General features: G+C 47.5%; 1 protein-coding gene across 1 annotated transcript; it reads right to left on the reverse strand.

Moving 5' to 3' along the window:
• Positions 1-1,316: 1,316 nt before the first annotated feature.
• Positions 1,317-4,000, reverse strand: LOC127332114 (zinc finger protein CONSTANS-LIKE 13). Its single transcript, XM_051358372.2, has 4 exons — positions 3,334-4,000; positions 3,005-3,229; positions 1,806-2,101; positions 1,317-1,695 (listed from the first exon to the last, which is right to left on the reverse strand). Exons 1-4 carry the CDS (start codon positions 3,862-3,864, stop codon positions 1,602-1,604), a joined length of 1,146 nt encoding a protein of 381 aa, XP_051214332.1. The 5' UTR covers positions 3,865-4,000; the 3' UTR covers positions 1,317-1,601.
• Between the last annotated feature and the right edge of the window lie 11,278 nt (positions 4,001-15,278).

A 15,278-nucleotide genomic window follows, 5' to 3' on the forward strand; every position in this document is an offset into this window, starting at 1 on the left:
TTGCTCCAAGAATTTGGTAACCAAACAGCATCCATGAGGATGATTTTACTGAACTAAATCCAACAGTGAGACGAGTTCCTCTAAAAACATGCCTCATAGCATAATGGTACTCTCATTTTGCCTGTAAATAGTAGCACTGATTCACAGAGTTCAGATGGAAGACTATATACAAGGGTTGGACTAAAAACAATTATCCTCAACATAGCTTAATCTTACAACATACATACATTATTAGGATTGTACATGAGTTTTAATCTGCCACACTGAAGGCAAACAAAATAGCAGCACTCACTTGCCTGTAAATAGCAGCACTCACTTCACAGAGTTCATAGATGGAAGATTATATACAGGTACTGCACTAAAATAGATGGAAGATTATATGCAGGTACTGCACCAAAAACAGCTATCATGTTACATAACTTCTGTTTAAATCAGACAGTGGTTTACAACTTTATGTACTGAATATTATACATTGAATATTATACAGCCATCGACAGTTGCTCCAAGGAGTTCTTTTTTAACCTGAACAGTGGGTTTCCCCACTGCATTTTTTTATTTTTTTATTTTAATAATTGCTCCAAGGAGTTGGTAACCAAGCACCACCCATGAGAGTGATTTGTAAGAGTAGGAATCAACGGGTAGATCTAATGCCGGGTACTACTGTCTCTCTAAACTAGAGTACTGATTCTATGCGAGCGACAGGGAGAACGAGAGAGACAGGGGCATATCTTCTCCCTTCGAGGAGGAGCCTGCAGACATCGACATGGTGGCGATGGCGGTGGCATGGGTGAGGTAGTGGCGGCAGTAGTGCCGGAGCTTCCCGTCACTGCTGCAAGCCCTAGATCGGTAGGGTACGTCCGTGGGGTGTACGGTGCGCGACGAACCTCATGTTGCATGCCGCCGACCCCCACCTCTTTATATAGCGCAGCGTGATAGGGGCCGCCAAACATAGTGGGTTGAGCATCCCGATCAGGGCATAGGTGAAAGGGGCCTGGTGGGTCCACTCGGGAGAGAGATCAATCTAAAATGATTTACTCAACTAAACCCAAAAGTGAGACAAGTTTCGCTAAAACCATGCCAAATAGCATAATGGTTGCCTGTAAGTAGTGACTTCACAGAGTTCATAGATGTTAGAGTATACAAGTACTGGGCTAGATACAACTATCCTTTTACATAATTCCTAGTATAAACCAGGCAATGTTTTACAATTGTAGGTACTGAATATTATATAGCCGTCTACGATTGCTCCAAGGATTTGGTAACCAAACACCACCCATGAGAATGATTTACTCAACTAAACCCAACAGCGAGACAAGTTTCGCTAAAACCATACCAAATAGCATAATGGTACTCTCATTTGCCTGTAAATAGTAGCACTGACTTCACAGAGTTCAGATGGAAGACTATATACAAGGTTTGGACTAGAAACAACTATCCTCAACATAGCGTAGCCTTATGCCAGCAACATACATACATTATTAGGATTGTACATGAGCTATGATCTGGCAAACTGAAGGCAAACAAAGTGTAATATCCGCACTCTGTCCTAATTAGTGTTCCTCCTCTTGGCCAAGATGCAAAATATACTACAAAAGCAAGGCTTAGATCTGATTTGCCTTTGCAAAACGCCCCTTGATTCTCAGCCTGCTGTCCGCACGAGCTTTGCGGGACTCGTATCGGACCTGCTTGTCGAATCTGCAAAATGCAACGCACTGTTATGCATAGAGTAAATTTTTTGTGTCCAGTCCGATATTTACCAAGAAAATTTCACAAAGAAGATTTGAAATGCCATAGCCAGATCTCACCTTCTTGTTCTTCTCTTTTCTTTATAGCGTGAAATGACAATGTCCCGTTCAGGGCCAGCAACAACATCAAATGTACCCCGTTTGGGGAAAGCTTGCACTGGCATGCCACTGCTAGGATTTGCCTGGTGGCTATCATCCATGACGCTACCATTGCTCATGCTGGGGCAAAGCTCCGACATCTGAACAAACGATGAGAGGCATGCTTCAGCTGAGCTGACTGGAGCCTGCTCGTGTTCATACTCGGTCTTGCAAGCATCATTTAGGGCATGGTAGTTGCCGTTGTTCCATCCACCATTCTGCCAGCAGGTAAACAAACATGTCAGTCGATACCTCTTAACATGATAGTCACTCACCAAGTAAGCAGATACTGTGTGCACAAGCAAGTAACAATCAAACCTAGTGCTGATTACTGTTAGAAGTCGTTTGGAAGCCAGGCTTTCATTTCGTTTGTAGCATTTTGAAATGAATACATGGTTGCCACAGGAATTGCAAATGACAGCAGAATTCAATATTGAATTTGTAAATGGCTTCCATAGAGAAACACAAATGACAGGTTTCAGCTCGGAATCGTGTTTACCCATGGCATCATTTTGCTGGATTTCCTAAATGAAATGACGGCCCAATTCTATGGCAACCAAACAGCCCACCTATGGAATTCCAAAATGAATTCCAGGATTCCAGGCCCAAATGATGGATACCAAATGACTTCTATACCAGAAACTTAGAGGCTCTCTCCTTGGCATGACCAATTTCAGCTACAACACGTCTCACAAAATACTAGTGTTTTCCTACAAAGGGATGGCAATATTATTACCCTCCTCGGCTCAGTAATTTAGCTACGAGTCAGCAGGGGCTAAACAAATCTTGTATTGTAATTTTGGAGATTCTAAAGAACAGTGATTTTTCTCTTTAAGCGGTAGACACATACACCTGAGAATATATGCCTCATGAAGATAGGTATGACTTGATGGAAAAGCTTGCTGCGAATATCTTAGCTGCATATGATGCAGAATATCTCTACCTGTATACTCTATGACGCTGGAATAGATTTGCCGTAGACACTACCAGTTGTCTAAGTACAAGTTTGAGTCAAACACCTGTGCCAATTTCTTTTGGCTGATGAGTTGTGGATACATCTTGTAGAAGTAATGAGCAGCATGGTGAAATTAGGCAGATAGAGTGAAGTATGTGGTTCAAACCTCATAGCCAGGGGTTGGCATGGTTGTGACCTCATGGTTGTTCTCCACAGCAAAATTGCCGTTTTCGTCGATGTACTGCGACGGCGTCCAGGAGGGCAGCTGATGGGGAGCTTGCTCTGCCTCCTCACGAGGTGCTATCTGCCCACCGCCGCCGTCGGCCTCGGCGAGCTCGCGTAGCTGTTTTATAACCTCTTCGTTGGCCTTTCCGTCCGGGGAGCTCTGGTTCTTCAGTTTGCAGCACGCAATCTCGGAGTTAGGTGTGAGACCAAAGCAAGAGTAGTACAAAATCAGAGTTAGGTGTGAGAACAAGAAAGGTAGGCAGCAGGTACCTTTGGGGAGGACGGCGTGACAAGGGGCTGGAAGCCATGGACGGAGGTGGTGGGCACGATGAGATCCTCCATGCTGAACACGTGCGGCTCGTCCCAGATGTCCCACCACCCCTCGTCCGCCCTGGCGGCCTTGGGCTTCTCGAAGTCCGGCACCCCGAGGAGCGCGGCGAGGTCGTGCGCCGTGGGGCGGCCCGTGTAGGGCTGCACCGTGCAGCGGTCGCTGCCGAGCGGCCCGCCGGCGTCCCGGGCCCTCCCGAAGTCGCAGTTGGAGCAGAGGAAGCCGGCGCTGGAGCGGAAGACGGCCCCGGCGGAGAGGCAGGCGGCGCAGAGCGGGGCGCGCGCGTGGCGGGAGCAGACGGCGTTGGCGGCGTGCACGAGGCGGTCGCAGGGCAGGCAGAGCCTGGCGCTGTCGGCGCGGCAGTACACCGCCGCCCGCGCCTCGCTGCAGTAGTCGCAGGCGACGCCGGCGGGGAGCTCCTCCTCCTTGTTCGTGGCCGGCGGGTGTCGGTCCTGCCGCTCCTCCTGGCCCATGTGAGCGATCGGGTTGGACTGGTAGCCGCTAGTGAGGAAATGGTTTGAGCTTGGTAGGTGGGTAGCTATACAAGAAGAGAAGAGGAGGCGGGCGGAGGAGTGGAAGGGATCAGGAGATAATGTGGAAAGAGGAGACGGGCATATACTGCGTAGATTGCTTGCGGAGAAAGAAGGTGGGAGAAGAGGCGCGACGAGACGAGAGGAGAGGAGTAAACCGCGAAAAGGATGGTTCGAAAGCGACGACGAGGAGATGAGCACTTGAGCAGTCCCGCCTCGTCACTCCCTCGTGTTGCTCAGTCTGATATTTCTGTCCCGCGTGCGTGAGTGTGTGCTGCGAGCCGGCGAGGGCGGCGACGTGGCTGGCTCCGGCGCTCGTGAGGCTGGCGGCGGGCCAGGTGTTGGAGCGGGGGTCTGGTCGCGTCGACGGGCAGGGACAAAAGCGGCTTCTCCGTGGCGACGGGAAAGGGAGGGAAGCAGAGCACGGGTGTGCTGAGGTAGGCTGAGCTGTCTCACGAGATCTGGAACGAGCCAGCCGACAGGAGATGCGGCCGTTGCCGGAAAGGGACCGCTTGGACGGGTCTGGACATGAGCATGACGCAACGGATGACGTATTCTTTTTCCCTGTGGAGTGTGGATCGGTTACCAAAGTGGATCGGACCGATCTGGCCCAGGTCAACAAACAAGGCCCTACCCCTGCCCACAACAAGTCCAGCGAACGACCAGTCGACGAGTACAAATTTTCCCCAGCTTATACTCGTCCTCCTCCTGTCCACAGTCTCTTTCCCGATAGGCCACCAGCACCTGTCTTACTCAGAAGCAACACGGATCATTAGCGATATTTTAAAAAATAATACGTTTTTTAGGAATTTTACAACTAATACGTGATTTCAAAATTTTACAAATATGTGACTCGGTCGGTCATGTAGCGGCCGATCAGCACACAGGTGGCCGATCGGGGCACTAGCCGATGCCAGCAATCAAGTGCCTTTTGCCGTGCGCACATGATGTGCTTTTTGCATTGGCTGCCAAGGCATATATCTGGTGAGCTGACCGGCCGTCGACCAACGAGTCCTATATTTAGAAAATTTCGAAATCGTGTATTATTTATAAAATTGATTCAAAAATTGTATTATTTTAAAAAAATCGCTCGGATCATTAACTATATATACAAAAAATATCAGTATCTATAATATATAATTAATATTATTAGAATCGCTATATATATATATATATTCGTACTATATGACTTGTATTATCAATGTTTAATTTTGTTTGTTATATATTGGGCAAAGTTTATAAATTTTTACTTCTGAGTACATCCAAAGCGCAGGGTAAATAAAAGACGGAGAAAGTATTAAATGAGATTTAAGTATTCATATGAATAGTTGAGATATTAGTACACCTTGGACCACTAGGTAGCTTCGAGATTTTTCTTTTTCAGCTAGCGATGTCGTACTCTCCTACGTCTCGCGCCTAGTGGCCTAGGGAGAGACCATGACATGCGACAAACGTTTGCTTCCTACTACCTCCGTTTTAAGAAATAAGGTGCACACGTATTCCAAGACGAATTTTGACCATAAAAATTAAGCAACAAAATCTTTATTATATTATATGTAATTAGCACTGTTAGATTCGTATTGAAAAACACTTTCTAATGATGCTAATTTCATACAAACATTTTTTATGTAATTAAAATAATTCTTGGCCAAACAAAAAACACGTGAAACGAGAACGTCTTATTCCTTAAAACAGAGGTAGTAGTATCTTGCAAGTGCACACGCACAATACTGGTGGTGTTGGTGTTTCAAACATGCCATGAACTAAGGCAGGTGGTGTTGGTGTTTCAGCCACACTCGTGTCTACGGCCACATTTGAATCGCCTTGGACAAAGTTTTCTGTGAAAACATTTCTAAAAGAAAAAGCTTAGTTTGGAGGAGAGATATATTTTTATGGAGTTTTCAGATAAGACTACTAAGAAAATAAAGTACTAAGCTAAGGAGTAAAGCTAGAGTCGGTACAATCTAGTTTAATTACAAGGGAGATCAGTTCGAAGTAACGGGTAAAAGTGTTTGATGTCGAAGGTAGTAGTGTGATGATGCATGTTCTTCATAGTAGGTGGGTCACCATTACCTTGACATGTTCCTCAATCCTCATATCGTGCGCTTGCTTGGATCTGCCGTTCTGCTTCTATTACCATTATCTTGAATAGTCGGCTATTTGTTCTTTTTTATCATACCAAGTAAAATAAAAGGCTCGCTTATCAGGAAAATGTTTGCAACCAGGTGAGAAACTCGTGAAAATACCTTTTAAATTACATCCTTTAATCTAAATTTACCGTGTGTACACAACCTTTTGTTGAATCATATGAATCCATTTCACTTCCCGAAAATCCTAGGACTCGTTCCTGCTTCCTTTGGTCTTTGGTATCTGGTATATGCTCTTTGGTAAGGGTTATACTGTCAATTTGGGTAGATATCCTTGGGGATAAAATCACTTCTTGAAGCGTGTGCACCGCAACGCATTGCTCGGCTTCTATGGTGGTTGTCTTGTTTTCAGGAACACATGGTCATTTAAGAGAAGAGCATATGCCACTATATTATGGTTAATACTTAATAGATGGTAATATATTCTAATAGAGTTTGTGCCACTTTTTACCTTCTAAGATCGACTTTGTACCACTTTTTACCCAATTCAACAAAAAATCCTCAAAACTACATTTAGCATACTCTTTTTTTTCTATTTTTTTACCCTTTTCTATATTTTGCCCCGTCCTGGCCAGTCGGTCCCACTCTCAGGCTGACGTGGCAACACCAGATTGGACACCGGTTCTCCTAGGCATGTCCTACTCACCTCCCATTACCAGACCCGCACGCCCTCTAGCATCTCACGAGAACGCGCGAGAGAAAGCCGAACAAAGGCTGGTGACAGGGGCGCTAGGTCACATCGTGGCTGCTAATCAGTGGCAATCGCCAGAGGAATACATGGTTCACTGGTAGGCTATTCTGTCCCAGGTCTTACCGCAATGATTTGGATGTGTTTACTCTCCCAATGCAGGGCTCTTTGCTTCGGTAATTCTGCCCCAACGAGCATGGCTTTAGATTGAATCTAGTGACGGTGATCAATGGTTAAAAGATTGTACCTTTTCCGGCGGCGTGTATTGCCATTAGGTTCTATTTTCATGTTTCTTAGATCGAGAGTAGCTCTGAATTGGCCACGCTGATGCAAGCTACAGAAAGCAAAAATAGTTCAGTTAACTCTGAACTGTTCTATCGATGGATTGCAGAGTAGTGTGCCAGAACTTCGGTCCATCGCTTGTGTCATTCTAGTCGCCTAATATAAGCCTATATTAATGACATGGAGTACAATGGATGCTTATACACGGGAGGAAGCAATGTAGAAGAATCAGTTTTGAACATCACTGTTTTGCTCAGTATACATAGTAATGGAACTTGTTTTCGGAGTGTTACTAGAGAAATCTCGAAACTCTATGTAATCATGCACTCTACTATATTCTCCTGTGAAGTTTGCACATAAATAAGTACTATCCTGTACTACTCACATTTAGAAACTCGATCCAATCTATTGGGTTACCCGTTTTGGCACTTTTCAACATACGCATAATTCAAATTTTGCAGTGCAGATAGAAGGTGGTATATCTACGATTCATGTTCATGTGAATTATGGTCAGTTGAGTCGCGTAGAAATTTGGTGAATGTACATACCTGCAGTAACACAGTTGGATCATAAACACGCAGACCATGTAAAAAAATATAGAAAATGGTAAAAAATGGAAGGAAATATGCTAAATGGGGTAGTTTTGAGGATTTTTTTGTTAAATTGGGTAAAAAGTGGCACATAATTAATCTTAGGGGGTAAAAAGTGGAATTCACTCTATTCTAATATCATAACCCTTAATCAATTCTAACTACCTTGGTTGCCTCATGTTAAAGCCTGGACGAGTTAGCATGTATTTCAACTCTTATGACCCATCTTCACAACCTTCATGACAATATTGGCAATATGTAGAACTAACCTTCACGGGAAGGCCACTTCAGCCTGTGGTCACTTCGTTGAAATCAAATGATAGTCTCATGACGAAGGTGTGAGTAAAAGCACGAGTTTCTTCTGTTTTTTTTTTTTAATAGGAGCCACGTCCAGCCTCTCCATCAATAGATGTGCATGGTTGCTCTTATTTCAATGTATGAGTATATCATTTAATTATTACAATCATGGATCGAATAAGGTTGCGACATATATCAACCATAGAAAAATAATGGACATCAGATCGCTAAACATTTGCAATCTTATTAATAAGCGGTCACCTAGTAGATTGAAAAAAACTAGTTTCTTCTCCCCCATTTAAGAAAAGGGTCAGTGCCCAAGCTTTTGTGTTGAAAAAGACCTCTCCAACATGATTTTGCATGCAAAGATATTCGACTTACAACACAACGTCTCAAGATTTACATTGAAATAATTTGAGATATTAAAATACAACCGAAGAAAAATGTACCTACATATGTCAATATGGAGGTTTCTTCCTACCCAATGTACTTGGTCACGGAGAGGCCTTGTATCCCCTCGTATTTTTATTTTTAGGAATCACCCATAACGGCTCCTTGACTGTGGCCCTCTCTCTCTCCTAGCTCTCAACCTCTATTTTTGTAGCATGAAGGTTTGCTCTCTTGCAATTTGTACAAGACATCGTTCGGTCTGTGTGGTATCTCGTGCCTGGCACCAAATGAAGTCTTGTAATAGCACCTCCACATACGATAAATACATCTAGCACTGCCCCTGATTAGCATATAAAATGGAAGGATAGGAGAACTGAATCGACTGTGTAAATACCATCAAACTGAATCTAACTAGCACTATCAAATTATCAATGCATTCAAATTTTTATGATTTTTTGAAACTTACATTTAATTTTTTGGAGGGTAGGGTAACTTTACATGATATGGAAAATGCTTTTAAAAAGTGACCCTTAACGAAATATGTCATGCATTCTTGGTTAGGTGGCGTTGACAAGTCTCTTCCTTCTCTTATTCATGTGAGAATTACAACATTGTTTTGGTTTATATTGCTTTGTCGCAACAATTTGTTTTTTGACAAGAAGAAAGTGATATGCTTGCACGGGCGTTGTTCTTATGTACCAAACGGGATGTGGTCATGGGATCTTAGAGCATCCCCACTCATTGGCGCTCCCCACGCCCAAATCCGGCGAAATTTTCGTCCGGATTGGATCAATTTTTGGCATGGGGGCAGTATATTTCCAGTCGTGTGCTCCCCAAGCGGCGTTTCTCGGGGAAAAAGAGGATGGCCCGGGGAGTCCGGACGAAAGAGGAGACACGTGGGCGTGGGCGGTTGGTTTTGCTCCATCCGGAGTCCCCGAGAGATCCCCGGGAAACCGAGGATGGCCCGGGGAGTCCGGACGAAATTAGGCCGTTTTCCGGACGAAAATGAGAACCTGGGGACGCGACTGGGTCGTTTTTCGCCGTCCGGATGTAAAAAACGGCTCGTGGGAGCTTCTCGGGGAGACGAGTGGAGATGCTCTTACAGCGTACAGAACACCAGGAGTAGATGGAATCTGGCGCCAAGATGCTAGAGTGACGTAGAATTTCTCCCAATTTAGACAGCGTGCATCATATAGGCTTCTTAGTGCATGATGTTGACATGTCACGTGGCCTATTTATTTTGTTCAGTAGGAGCTAGTTTATGTTCAGTCACACGTTTTCATTGAGCTTCTTTTCTTTGGACTATGAGCTTGTAATAAACTTAGGCTATATGTTTCTATCAACGGAGAGCCCAGAGGTAATGAAAACTTTCTTTTTCTAAAAATATAAGGTTTAACCTTTTTAGCTATTACACATCTAGTTCTTTTTTAAAGATAAGGGAAGCTTTCTGCATTGGCCTTAACTTACGGACAGAGATTTGGTGCACATGGACACTAGTGATCTCGTTTTTCAAAAAAAATAAAAAATCATATTTTTGAGTTTTAAAAAATTCTAGAAAAAAATCTACACATAGCCAATGATGTATCCCACAAACGTGTAAAAAATCAATTTCAAATACTTAATATTTTGAGCTACACAAAAATGACAAAATTATAGATCTGAGTAGTCATTTTCAAATCTCAAAAACATATCAGATTTTGTCATTTTTCTCTAGCTCAAAATAAAAAGAATTTCGGATTGGGATTTTGCATGATTGTGGTATGTATCAATGGCATTCTTCAGAATTATTTTCATGATTTTTATAACTTATAAAAATATTTTAAATGTTTTTTAACATAGCGAGAGCACTGGAGCTTGATACGTCCCAAACGTATCTATAATTTCTTAAGTTCCATGCTACTTTTATGATGATACTCACATGTTTTATACACATTATATGTCATTATTATGCATTTTCCGGCACTAACCTATTGACGAGATGCCGAAGAGTCAGTTGCTGTTTTCTGCTGTTTTTGGTTTCAGAAATCCTAGTAAGGAAATATTCTCGGAATTGGACGAAATCAACGCCCAAGGGCCTATTTTTCCACGAAGCTTCCGGAAGACCGAAGAGGATAAGAAGTGGGGCCACGAGGCGACGCCACACTAGGGCGGCGCGGCCCAAGCCCTGGCCGCGCGGCCCTAGCGTGTGGGTCCCTCGTGTGGCCCCCTGACCTGCCCTTCCGCCTACTTAAAGTCTTCGTCGCAAAACCCCCAGTACCGAGAGCCACGATACGGAAAACCTTCCAGAGACGCAGCCACCGCCAATCCCATCTCGGGGGATTCAGGAGATCGCCTCCGGCACCCTGCCGGAGAGGGGAATCATCTCCCAGAGGTCTCTTCATCGCCATGATTGCCTCCGGATCGATGTGTGAGTAGTTCACCCCTGGACCATGGGTCCATAGCAGTAGCTAGATGGTCGTCTTCTCCTCATTGTGCTATCATGTTCGTCTTGTGAGCTGCCTATCATGATCAAGATCGTTTATTTGTAATCCTACATGTTGTGTTTGTTGGGATCCGATGGATATTGAATACTATGTCAAGTTGATTATCAATCTATCATATATGAGTTGTTTATGTTCTTGCATGCTCTCCGTTGCTAGTAGAGGTTCTGGCCAAGTTGATACTTGTGACTCCAAGAGGGAGTATTTATGCTCGATAGTGGGTTCATGCCTCCATTAAATGCAGGACGATGTGAGAAAGTTCTAAGGTTGTGGATGTGTTGTTGCCACTAGGGATAAAACATCGATGCTTTGTCTAAGGATATTTGTGTTGATTACATTACGCACCATACTTAATGCAATTGTCTGTTGCTTGCAACTTAATACCGAAAGGGGTTCGGATGATAACCTGAAAGTGGACTTTTTAGGCATAGATGCATGCTGGATGGCGGTCTATGTACTTTGTCGTAATGCCCTGATTAAATCTCATAGTACTCATCATGATATATGTATGTGCATTGTTATGCCTTCTTTATTTGTCAATTGCCCAACTGTAATTCGTTCACCCAACATGCTATTTATCTTATGGGAGAGACACCACTAGTGAACTGTGGACCCCGGTCCTATTCTTTACATCTGAAATACAATTGTTGTGGGTATACTTTATGGGTATATCAACGGCATGGCCTAGATCCGGCAAGCCCGGGTGACCCATAGTTGGTGGTGAGGCATGCGGCCCATCGGGCGGCCCAGTTGCTGTAGATCATGAAGGATGAAGTCCAGCCCAGGAACGAGGAGCCGGATCCTAACCGACCTACGAAGGAGGCCGGATCCGTGAAGGCCCATGAAGTATCCGGATCCAGCGTGACCTAGAAGGAAGGCGGATCCTTGACGTACACGGCAATGCTTTGTACCGTAGTTAGGCAACTTGTATTCCGGCTAGGACTCTCCGTGTAAACCCTAGATCCGTGCGCCTTTATAAGCCGGATCCCGGGAGCCCTAGAGGCACAACCACAACTCATTGTAACAACGCGAAAGCGCCCAGATAATTCCAGACAAGCAGCAGTAGGCCCTGTCATCGTGCAGGTGTTCCGAAGCTGGGTAACTCGCGTACCACCGTCCCGAGAGCACTCCGCCCTATGGCCCCTACTTCTTCTCCCCCTCGTGAGGATCCCTCCTCCGGGGTACCGTCGATTAGGCAACGACAGTTGGCGCCCACCGTGGGGCTGTGGCGTGCGGAGGCCGGAGCAGGGAGGTTCCGCCATGGGAAGCTACGACGACACCATCGCTGTGGGACGCGTCCTTTACGCCGGGAATCTGCCGATCGTCCCTCCGGATGAGTGCTGGATTCCGGCTAGGACAAACCCCGTCAAGCTCTCCATCGTCCCAATTGGCGGCATACACATCTTCATCGGGGAAACCGTCGATTCCGACGGAAACCCACTGGTAAGTAACGCAGACGCGACCGCCGCAGAGCTGGACGCTGTCGCGAAGATCCGATCTGAGATGCAGGAGCTTCCCAAGGAAGACTCCGCCTTAGACCTGGAAATTTCAAAGCCCACCCAATCCGCCCCTGAGCAGGAAACAACGGTGGAAGATCAATGCAGATCCGCCTGGGTCTCCCAGGTGTTAGAGAAGCAGAGGTGCCACTTCGTACACTTCTTGGCCCATACCGCCGGAACCGCCCCTCAAGAAGACGGAGCTGGTCCTGAGCAGGTAGAAGCACCGGAATTCAACGCGGATCCGGATCAGGCTGAGCTTGTCGGAGAAAGCGAAACTCCGGTTGAAGAGTCGATTTTGGGCAATCTGAGCCCAATTTCGGGAGATACCCCCTCCATGGAGTCTGATGACTTCGTTCGCAAGATAAGGGAATACGGATACAGTGATCAGCCTGAAGTCGACTCCGCCCAGCCTAAGCAGGTTCTCGCAACGATAGCGGCGCGAGGGACAAGCTGGATCTGGAGAACCAACCAGCCAATCTGACCCTCAACCATCCCAACAAGGATCTCCAATGTCTCGGGTGCGACCCCACGGGGATCCTTCCTCGGAGGAAATCTGTCGGCGAGAAGAGATGGTCGCGCGAGCGATCCTTAACACACCTATAACCCCGGGCGACGCGCGGATCTGGAGGCCCTAGAGGCTACTAGAAAGGAAATGCTGGCCACAGCCAAGAAGCTCGCCGATACCGAAGCCGCGTTAAGGGAAGAGAGGGCGGAAGCTGCAGGATTGGCGGAAAACTTCGACGAGACGGGACCGCGAGATCGCTGCCACACTCGAGCAAGTCAAGAGCATGAGGGCTGAGTGGGAAGTAAAAGATGATCTATGCGCGAGGCGGAGGCCGATCGAATTGTTAGAGAAGCAATTCCGCCTCGCAGGATACCCTTCAACACGCCCGCGAGCACCAGCCCACTTGGAAACCCCAAAGGACAACATGCAAAAAGCTGCGGAATTCTTTGAAGAAGAAGGACGAAGAGGTTGATATCAACTATCTCCGCACACTTGTCGCTTCAGCAATGCAGCGGCAAAGCAAGGCGGATACTTCGCGCAGGTTGGAATCCAATCCGGATAAGCGTGTATCTACCGCGCGAAGGACGCCCGCGGCGATCGGCATCCCGACGATGAATCACACACCGGATCCTCGGAGCGCGAGAAGAAGGAAAGCCGGGGAACACCCAAATCCGATCCCCGTACCATCAAAGACGCCACCGTCGGATCCAAGAAAGGGAAAGGATGCAATGTACTACGGACGAGACAAATACCGCAACACCTCTCCTCCGCCCAACGGTTACCCGCGACCCCCTCGCCGCCGTAGTCCAGCCGGAAACACCAGGCCCCCAGGGCATGGTGGGATTGTTATCCGCGACAACGTGCTGCCAAGAAACAGAAATAGGGAGCGCTCGCCGGAACCTCGCCGGAACCAGAACAATGTTCATGAGCCCGAGCCCCGGAAGGAGTCGGAATGAGGACCGTGGTCCGAACCTCGCCGGAACCGCGATCCGGAACCTCGTCGGAGCCATGACCCGAGCCTCGCCGGAGCCGTGACCCGGAACCGCATCGGAACGACCGGGGCAGCCAACGCCGGGCGAAGGCAGCCACAGGAGCCGGAGCCAGCACCTGGAAGGCCGAGGAGAGTCAGAAGGCGGAAGCAAGAAATCGCACCGCCCACCTCGCAGGTCTCCCTCACCACCACCTAGCGGTGGAGGCGGAGGTGGAGGCGGAGGCAACGGTCGAAGATCTCGCTCTCGCTCAAAGTCTCCTCGCCACGGCTCACGCGACGCACGGGATCGCCTCAACGAATACGAGAACCGACTACATTGGTCCGAAGTGCTTTGGCGGGGATGATTCGAGAGGAACCAAAGCCAAGGATGAACCTCAAGCTACCCGGAAACCTGAAGCATTATGATGGCACCGAAAGGCCGGATACCTGGATTGAGGATTACTACAATGCTGTAACCTTCGCCGGAGGAACCCCTAACATCGCTGCCGCATGCTTGAGTTGTACCTTGTAGGTCCAGCCCGGATCTGGCTCGGCGACCTCGAGAAGAATTCCATCTTTTGCTGGTTCGACACTGAAGAACGCTTTCGAGAAACACTTCAGGGGCACCTACAAGAGACCTGCCACAACAAGCGACCTGCAGGCATGTATCCAGAAGAAGGGCGAAACATCGAGGAATTTCCTCACCCGATGGTTGGCATGCAGAAACGAGTGCGAGAACGTCGACAACCGCACAGCAATGCACGCCTTCATTGGGGGCTTGCAGCGAGGAGGATTGCTACGGCACAAGCTAACTTGCATGGTCAATGCAAATCAACTGACGTTGGACGACATGATCACCATCGCCAGCGATCACCTGCCGCCGATGACGACGCGGGCGGTGATCTCGCAGCCACGGCAATCCCCTTGCATCGGCAAAAGAAGAACCGTGACAACGGTAGCAACGGCAGCCATAAGCGCAAGAACCACGATGACCAGAAGAGTGGCGGATCCGAGATGATCGACATGGCGTTTCAACGCGGAGGTTCGGGAGGCGGCGGAGGACGCGGAGGCGGAGCCGGCGGGGGTCGGCGACATACCTCCGAGGGTCACGGTGGCGGATCCCGCGCCCGCAAACCTATGAGGAATACAGAGACATGCCCTGCTGGCCCATACGGATCCGGCTACCGGGGAAGTCCACTCACACCAACCGCAGCGCAAGTGGGTCAATGATCTAAAGAACGACCGGAGGCAGGATACAAGCGCGCCGGAAGCACCGCCCACGCGGCAAAGGTGGCAAGGGCAAGAACAAGGACAAAGAAGATGATAGTTCCGAGGCGATGGATGAGGATGATAACTCGCCGGATCCCAAGGCGGGATCCGCGAGGAAAATCCAACCCATTCGATAAAAGAGCGTGGGGGCTTACCACACTTTCCTCGGAACCCCAACAGTCCGCGCTACCAAGTCGGCTACCGGATCTGAATGCCACGGTTCCGGCTGTGCCGCAGTAT

The sequence above is a fragment of the Lolium perenne genome, chromosome 4, assembly GCF_019359855.2.
Source record: "Lolium perenne isolate Kyuss_39 chromosome 4, Kyuss_2.0, whole genome shotgun sequence".
Taxonomy (NCBI): domain Eukaryota; kingdom Viridiplantae; phylum Streptophyta; class Magnoliopsida; order Poales; family Poaceae; genus Lolium; species Lolium perenne.

Coding starts and splice junctions, on each gene's coding strand:
- LOC127332114 (XM_051358372.2), bottom strand. CDS start 3,864: ATGGGCCAGGAGGAGCGGCAGGACCGACACCCGCCGGCCACGAACAAG. Junction 3,230..3,333: donor TCACGCCGTCCTCCCCAAAG/GTACCTGCTGCC, acceptor TGCAAACTGAAG/AACCAGAGCTCCCCGGACGG. Junction 1,696..1,805: donor GAAAAGAGAAGAACAAGAAG/GTGAGATCTGGC, acceptor TGCATTTTGCAG/ATTCGACAAGCAGGTCCGAT.